The sequence below is a fragment of the Chiloscyllium plagiosum genome, chromosome 19, assembly GCF_004010195.1.
Source record: "Chiloscyllium plagiosum isolate BGI_BamShark_2017 chromosome 19, ASM401019v2, whole genome shotgun sequence".
Lineage (NCBI taxonomy): Eukaryota > Metazoa > Chordata > Chondrichthyes > Orectolobiformes > Hemiscylliidae > Chiloscyllium > Chiloscyllium plagiosum.
This window is the reverse complement of record NC_057728.1, coordinates 52,207,576-52,216,524: the sequence shown is the minus strand read 5'-3', so window position 1 is coordinate 52,216,524 and position 8,949 is coordinate 52,207,576. Positions and strand designations below refer to the sequence as shown.

Below are 8,949 nucleotides of genomic sequence, written 5' to 3'. Positions count from 1 at the left end.
CTGACCAATAAAGGAAAGCATACCAAACGCCTTCTTCACTATCCTATCTACCTGCGACGTCCACTTTCAAGGAACTATGAACCTGCACTCCAAGGTCTCTTTGTTCAGTAACACTCCCTAGGACCTTACCATTAAGTGTGTAAGTCCTGCTATGATTTGCTTTCCCAAAATGCAGCACCTCGCATTTATCTGAATTAAACTCCATCTGCCACTTCTCAGCCCATTGGCCCATCTGGTCCAGATCCTATTGTAATCTGAGGTAACCCTCTTCGCTATCCACTACACTTCCAATTTTGGGGTCATCTGCAAACTTACTAACTGTACCTCTTATGCTCGCATCTAAACTATTTATGTAAATGACAAAAAGTAGAGGGCCCAGCACCGATCCTTGTGGCATTCCACTGGTCACAGGCCTCCAGTCTGAAAACCAACCCTCCACCACCACCCTCTGTATTCTACCTTTGAGCCAGTTCTGTATCCAAATGGCTAATTCTCCCTGTATTCCATGAGAACCTAGAACTCTCCAATTTGCCTGTCTTTTAGACACAAGTTGACAGCTCAGGTTGGGTTACTGTACTTATTAGTAATAAATATTAACTCTTGAACAGATTCTAGCTATTGGTAAATGATTAGAAACCATCAGCATATAACCACTGTAACCTCCATATGAACTCCACCTTCACACTCACTCACACACATATACAGAAAGCATGGAAGTTATGGGTGGAGAGAAAAACTGAATGGGAGTTCAGTGGCTTCTTTTTGTAAGGTTGCTGAGGTAATTATTTTGCTGATCAGAATGCTGCTTCTCTGTCTTCCTTCTCTGGATGATTTCACTTGTTTGCAGGAAATTACAGGGTGACTGGTTTACATTTATAAAAAGTCTCTGACTTATTTAAAAATTACAGTTTCTAATAATTGTTGAATGTAAAATAGATGGATTTTCTTCTGGCTTAAAGTATTTTATCTTACTACAGAGAGCAGAGACTGCTCCTAGTCTTTTGGAGATCTGATGTCTTCTCCCCCTCTTGTTAACAGCCCCAGCTTTTAAGCCACCTAAGAACCAATCACCTGGTTTTGACAGGCAGAGGCTTTTTGTCATAAATAACTGGTCACTAGTCCACAGACCAATTAACTCAGTCTCCATTTTCACATATCTGTGACTTCAGATCATCAGCACCTTCTGCCAGTGCTTGAACCAGCAACTGTGTAAGGAGTGCTTAAGATGAGTGTTGGGTTATTTGCTTTCAAAAACCTTTGTTTATCATTTCAATCCACCATCAGAAATACACAAAAATAAATAGACACCATTTTTAAAAATATGGATAGAGACCAATTGATTTTAACCCAATGCATTGTTAAGGGCAGCAGAGTGAGAAGCAGGCACAGATTAGATGTTCAGAGTACTTCTAACAATATCATCATCTCACACACCACCAATCAATTTCCAATATGACATGGGAGGAAAATGACAAATTATGAGCCAATGAAAGGGGAATGTTTGAACTGTCCATGGGTGCAAGGGAGGGGTGCAAGGGAGGATCTATTTGTGAGCAGTGATGGGTAGTTGATTGACATGGATCTTGTGGTTCATGAGAAGTAGTAGGTCAGGTCAGCAAGGCCCCGGACTTTTCACTTGAGGTTTGAAAGATCATTATGCTTCCTGGCTTTGCTAAGGTTTCTGCTGCATTCATTTGGTGAGCTCAGCAGATCTAAATACAATTGAAATTCTAATTATGTTGTAGAGTCTTATCTTTATATGTGAAGCTCCCATATGAATGGTGGGCATCTCATTTGTAGTCAAGATCGGAAAAAGCAAAAATGGAGCTACTCAATTTTAACACCTTGTTCACACTGTTGCCAAATTCTGTTTTAATCACTTCCTCAAAATAACCTTTTAATAGATTAATCTTGCCCATTTCTTTTTCCTTGTATTTCTCAATCCCTTTACTTTCTGGAAAGACATTTGCAACCTTTCCTGGTAACTTGTTCCACCACACCAACATCCTTTTTAAGAAAATATACTGGCCAATCACACTCTATTTACAGCAAATTCTCTCATTTTAATTAGCATAGCCTTCACATTTTCAAAAACTTTCCTTGATCATCCTTGTCTCTTTTGTTTATAAATTTGACAACTTGTTCACAGAGTAGTTTCTTTTTCAAAGGGGAACAGGCATAGTTACCATAACTGAAAATTATCTTCACTGTATAAATTAGTCATAGAGATGTACAGCATGGAAACAGACTCTTCGGTCCAACCCGTCCATGCCAACCAGATATCCCAATCCAATCTAGTCCCACCTCCCAGCACCCGCCCCATATCCCTCCAAACCCTTTCTATTCATATCCCCATCCAAATGCCTCTTAAATGTTGCAATTGTACCAGCCTCCACCACTTCCTCTGGCAGCTCATTACATATATAATGGGTTGAATCTTCTGCTCTTTCCCCACGGAGGACAACATGTTAGAAGTGAGGGTAGAATGGCTTTCAGTAACTGTCCATCCATCCATGCCACCAGTCATCCCCAGATCAGGGCCGAACAAGGTTCCAATCTCTCTAACACAACAGAAAGGTCACTGTATCTATCATGAATTAAGTTAATAGAAGCGCTGGAATGAAGAGAGTTTTATACAGTTATTAATTTACCACTTCAGCATCTCATTGGGGAGCAAAGACCTTCTTATACAGAACTTAATTCCTGTGGTCAAAATACAGCAGCAAGAATTTCCCCAACGCCAGTCTGACTGATTATTATCTTTTTGTCTCATCACTTTTGTTGCCACCTTTTAGGAGGGGGATATTCTACCCAATACATTTTCTATAATTAAGTGAATGAAACAACTATTTGTTCAAGTTGTTCAGTGACTATTTTTGTTCAAAATTCATGACTGTTATTCCTGGGCAACCAAGGCTTTGACACACTAAGCAGTATACTGATGGTCTCATGCATTTGTTGTCTTACAGATCTTAAATACATTTAATTGTTCCTTCAAAATTTAAATTAGTAAAGAATAATTACAAAACCAAAAGTTTTCCAAACTGTTCACAGGTTTACAGAATGCATTTGATGTTACTCAGTCTGTAATGACACCAAGCAGTACACCCTAGCTCATGCTATGCACTAACAGATTAAAGGAAGTAGTCACAAATGCAGTTTTTTCTAAAGTGTGACAGTGAGTTCCCTTTCTTAACATCCTTAGCCCAGAAGAAAAATGTTTCTTTATTCCATCATCAAAATGACTGAAGACAGATAGGGACATCAGTTGTTCCGTTTTTATTTTTAAAAAATTAAATGCCAGATATAAAATTTCTAAAAAGGAAAAAATATTCTTTCTAATCCACTGAACTAATTCGCTTTGTGTTTAACAGATTTAATCTTTGCTACAAAAATATTGAGTAATTTTTACATTTTTTCCAGCTTGTCTGGGGAGAAACTTATAAAGTTGGCTGTGCAGCTAATTACTGTCCCAAAGGGATTAAAGGTTCTAAAATTGAAAAAGATGGATCAGTATTTGTGTGTAACTACTCACCCAGGTAAGTCTTTTTTAAGTTTATCATACTACCTTCATTTACATAATTAACTGACATAGTCTTTTTTTGTAAATAAATGGCAGAAAACTGCTATTGGTTTAACAATTGGTCTCATGCACCATTAGAACAATCGATTTGTTAGAAAAACTGTGGGATTTTTTGATGAAACGTTGTAAAACTCAGGTAGCAATTGAACATGTTAAGAGTAGAAAATTGCAGAATTTATAGTGATATCACACCATAGCATCATTTGCCTTAGTCAAGTTAGATATGCTACAATCTGAATTATTTACTATTGTTTCAAAATTTGAATAAACAATATCAAGGCATTTGCTTGGAACTGCTATACTGCTGCAAACAATTAAATGTCCAAAATGTACATGAACATTGATCATAAAAATGATATTTCTGCATTTGCTAGAAAATGAAATTAATCTGTGAAAGGCAGAAATATTTGCGATTTAGGTGTTTCTTCTGTATGCTCAGCTTAATCCTATTTGTTAATTTAAGTGCATGATGTCCTGGGTACCATAGACCTAGGAAACAGGTTAAACGTTAGATATTATGATGTGTCTACCTTGCACAAAGGTTTTCCTACAGGACTGAGAACAATATTTTGCCAATGACAGGTAATCTAGGGGTAGGGAAATGTGAGAGCAGGAATTCATAATGCACTCTGGTTATTGCAGTGCCACCAGATCAGTGCAGCCTAGAAAGTGTCATGTCTAATATATGACTCTCTCAATTACAGAAGGTGCTCAGTAGTTAAAATGCATTTTTTCTAAAAATACACTTTAATCACAATATTTCTAGGAATGCATTACACAGTAGTCTAAATTTAACATGGCAATGTGTAGTAGTTCAATTTTGTTCAGTACTGTATCTCACTACACTCACATTTACATTCCATATCAATCCTTCTCTGATGCTTGCAGCCTCAAGAGTTTTGCGCAATAAACACATTCAGTGTGTTTATTGGGGATGTCCATAGACTATGACCTTCCCTATTTGTTTTACAATAATGTGTGCTCAGTATGCAGTCAAGAACGTGCCAGTTTGCAACACTTGATTACAGACAGCTCTTTGCAGTGGAAGACCGAGAAGTTTTTTGCAGAGACGAGAAGTGTGTTCCACCAAGTTGATTGACTCCAACAGCAGTTTGCCTGAGTCTGAATCCTTATGAACAGCCAGTAGAACAGAGACTACTACTCAGATGAACCTCAATAAAAACCACTACATCTCTTTCCAGACCATCTTTGCAAAGGCAGCTTCCAAATGGACAGACACAACTGTCTTTTTCACACCTGCAGCTGCTCTGAGGACAATGTGCAATAGCTGAAGGATCTGATAGTGGAAAGGCCCTTCTCACCATACAAGTTATGTCTTTATAGAGTCATAAAGTGATACAGCACAGAAACAGACCCCTTTGCATTGGCATTCCCGAAGGAGAAGGACATGGTGGATGGTGAGACTCAGGAAGGAAATTTTGGGGCATGTCAATATAAAAAAGGTGTGTGTTTTGAAAAGCATTTGGGTAGTCAAGTCCTCAGGACCTGATTGAATCCATCCAAGAATGTTGAGAGAGGCATGTGAGGGAATTCCTGGGGCGTTGTGTGAAATTTTTGTATCCACTTTAGTCATTCTATATGACCTATCTGTTTGGACAACCCTCTTTCCATCAGTTTTACTATTGTGGAAAGGAAGCCATTTAAGACCTGCACCAGAAATACAAAGCTACATGCTAAGACAATGTACATCGATTTTACAGAGCTGTTTGTGTAAGCATCACAAGAAATTGTTTTATATTGTCAGACAACAAGCTCAAGTATTAGGAATCGTTACTGGTAAGGTCTGGCATGAACCATGTCCTGAATAGTAATATTCAAGTATCTGCAATAATTTGCAAGTCCATGTCTGTGCTCTTCTATTCAGGGTTCCAGGCAGGCCATAGTAATGAAATGGACTTTGTGATAGTGTCAGATCTGTGTCCCTTTGTATCTGTGAATGTGATTTAAACTATCCCTCCTCAGTTGCTCACTCTATATGTAGCCTTTGTTTATCCAACCTCTTCTAATTTCTCTCCTCTTTTTTCCAGCTATATGAAACTGTTCTAGTTTGGTTCTGTTCATATATATGCCTGAAGAAGAATCATTTTACAATGGTTTCTCCTTCTATTGCCCACACTCTGAAATCGCACTCTTTATATTTCTCAGCAACATGCTACCTCTCAGATATTCCACCCAAAAATATATCCTTTAGTTCAGTATTGTCATTACAGCATAGAAAGATGTCAAGAGTGTGGTGCTGGAAGTGCACAGCAGGTCAGGCAGCATCCAAGGAGCAGGAGAATCAACATCGATCTCCAGCTCCTTGGATGCTGCCTGACCTGTGCACTTCCAGCACCACACTCTTGACTCTGTTCTCCAGCATCTGCAGTCCTCACTTTCTTCCAGCATAGAAGGATGCCATTCAGCTGATGCTGATTCTTCAGAGAACAATCCAATCATTCCCATGCCCTTGTTCTATCCCTGAAACTTTCTCTTTACAAATTACCGCAGGTCTGTATTCCCTGATCACCAATCCTCCTGCCAGTTAAAGCAGTTTCCATATATTCATCCAATTTGCCTTTGCACAAAAAAGCAGAGACTTGAACTTTGCCCTTCAAGGTGGTAAAGGTTGTTAACACTCTTGAAATCTGCAACTTCTACCATCTAGAAGGACAAGAGTAGCAGATGTATGGCAGCACCATCGTTAGTATTTGTTTGCTATAATAATGTATCAGAGTGTGGAAATTTTCTGAGCTTAGTTTTGTAGGCTTACACCTGTTTCTAATTTCTCCCTTCCTACTTTACCACAAAGTAAATGAGCATTAAGTATTCAGCATAATTGTAAACTCCTTATAAATACTATTGATTTTGGAAGATTAGTGTAATATTTTTATTATGGTTTTCACTCTAATTAAACGCCGTTCTCTGTTTTCATTATCAGTATTGTTTTTAACATTACCACTCAAACCCAAAAGTATCCCCAAGTCCTATTGATTACTCTAAGTTCAAACAATTGGAATTTTAATTTTCTGTAATCGAAGTGTGCAAATTAATTGAAGTAGAGGCAGCAGTGTGCATAAAGTGATTACAGGAAATTGGAGGCCATAATCACATGATCTTATTAAACCTCAATAAGATTATGGCTGATCTATCTCAACTATGATTTTTCACCCTATGCCTATATCATACAGTCATAGAGTCATAGAGATGTACAGCATGGAAACAGACCCTTCGATCCAACCCATCCATGCCGACCAGATATCCCAACCCAACTAGTCCCACCTGCCAGCACCTGGCCCATATCCCTCCAAACCCTTCCTCTTCATATACACATCCAAATGCCTCTTAAATGTTGCAATTGTACCAGCCTCCACCACATCCTCTGGCAGCTCATTCCATATACGTACCACCCTCTGCGTGAAAACGTTGCCCCTTAGGTCTCTTTTATATCTTTCCCCTCTCACCCTAAACCTATGCCCTCTAGTTCTGGACTCCCCGACCCCAGTGAAAAGACTTTGTCTATTTATCCTATCCATGCCCCTCATAATTTTGTAAACCTGTAGAAGGTCAACCATCAGCCTCCGACACTCCAGGGAAAAGAGCCCCAGCCTGTTCAGCCTCTCCCTGTAGCTCAGATCCTCCATACCTGGCAACATCCTTGTAAATCTTTTCTGAACCCTTTCAAGTTTCACAACATCTTTCCGATAGGAAGGAGACCTAAACTGCACGCAATATTCCAACAGTGGCCTGACTAATGTCCTGTACAGCTGCAACATGAACTCCCAACTCTTATACTCAATACTCTGACCAATAAAGGAAAGCATACCAAACGCCTTCTTCACTATCCTATCTACCTGCGACTCCACTTTCAAGGAGCTATGAACCTGCACTCCAAGGTCTGTTTGTTCAGCAACACTCCCTAGGACCTTACCATTAAGCGTATAAGTCCTGCTAAGATCTGCTTTCCCAAAATGCAGGACCTCATATATATCTGAATTAAACTGCCTTCAAGTTGCGAAGTTTCTTCGGTAGTGTCTGGGGCAGGCTTTTTTGTGCTACTGACCTTCTGCTCATAATTTTCATGTTTGTATATCACAAACATTTTTCATGCACTATACAATGACTAGGCAAGTGAAGTTTAGCTTCTTTTAAGCATTTATGATGTTTCAAGTTCATGTTAACTTCTTTTGGGAGTGACAAGCAAGATACCTCCAATATACTGTCTTGTGTAGCTTGTTTTAATATTACTTGTTTAAAGTAAAATTCAGAACCACAAACACAATTATTTTTGCAGTGGAAATCGTGAAGGACAGCCACCGTACGCTAAAGGAGCACCTTGTACAGCTTGTGGTTCGGATTTTTGTAGGGAAAACTTATGCAGTAAGTCAATTAATAAATTGTTTTAACTTTTGTTATCAATTTATCAGCTCATTTTTGACTTATACTTTTTTCTCTTATCAGGTGAACCGGATCGTGAAGCAATTTCCCGTATGTTTTCAATATTAATACTAATATTCTACTTATGTAATATTAGCAACATTATTGCATATCAGTTACATATTTTTCCTTTGCTTTCTGACAGAATACCCTGAATGGAATCCAGACTTTGGGTCAGCCTCCATTTTATTGTCAAACTGCCTTCTGACATTTATGTCTATTACTTTAACACATATTCTATGCTGATAACTCCGCAGATATATCCTATGTATTTCTGGCACTTTTTTGTTTTCTTCTGTTTCAGTCAGGCAGGTGGGAGGTACCAAGAAACTGAATTCTCTCCCATCAGTGCTGCTTCATGATTGTCATGCCTTTACTGACTGGTCAGATACCTTGTATCATCTTCCATTGTTATTGAAATCCACTATTGTAAAGTCTTAATATTTACTTAGTAAGCCAAATATATTTAAATGCGGTTCCAAATCTACAGGATTCAAATTTGTGACATCCATGTGTTTATCAGCTTCCACAAAAAAGTTATCTTAATTCTAAAACAAAGACAGAAATTGCCGGAGAGTAGTTTTTTGTTTTATTTTAAATCTTGATTGTTGAAATTTTAACTTTCTAACATAAGCAATAGTCTCATTTGTATTATTTCTGTTGCAACGAGGCCTATTATTTTGAATAATATGCCAGTTGGAAATAAAATGCTGTCTTTTAGTACAGGTAGTGGCTTTTAACAGAGTAAAAAGGTGGTTATAAAGGTAATTTTAAAAAATCAGCATATTGATTACATTTGTGCTGATATCAAATGCTCTGTTAAAATAGCACATAGGCTTTTTGTATAAAAGTCAAATGAATGGAAACAATGTTGTATTACAAGTCATCAATATGCAGCAGGCAATGCACATGTAAGTATAGAATGTTTC

The 8,949-nt window shown here is 38.1% G+C and overlaps 1 protein-coding gene across 1 annotated transcript in view; it reads left to right on the top strand.

The window, feature by feature from the left end:
- Positions 1-8,587, top strand: part of LOC122559444 (GLIPR1-like protein 1) — a 20,678-nt gene extending 12,091 nt beyond the window's left edge. Inside the window, exons 3-6 of the mRNA XM_043708894.1 lie at positions 3,424-3,539; positions 7,878-7,963; positions 8,045-8,071; positions 8,166-8,587. Coding sequence (XP_043564829.1) covers positions 3,424-3,539; positions 7,878-7,963; positions 8,045-8,071; positions 8,166-8,266 — 330 coding nt within the window. The 3' untranslated portion in view covers positions 8,267-8,587. The remainder of the gene's footprint in view (positions 1-3,423; positions 3,540-7,877; positions 7,964-8,044; positions 8,072-8,165) is intronic.
- Positions 8,588-8,949: the final 362 nt, after the last annotated feature.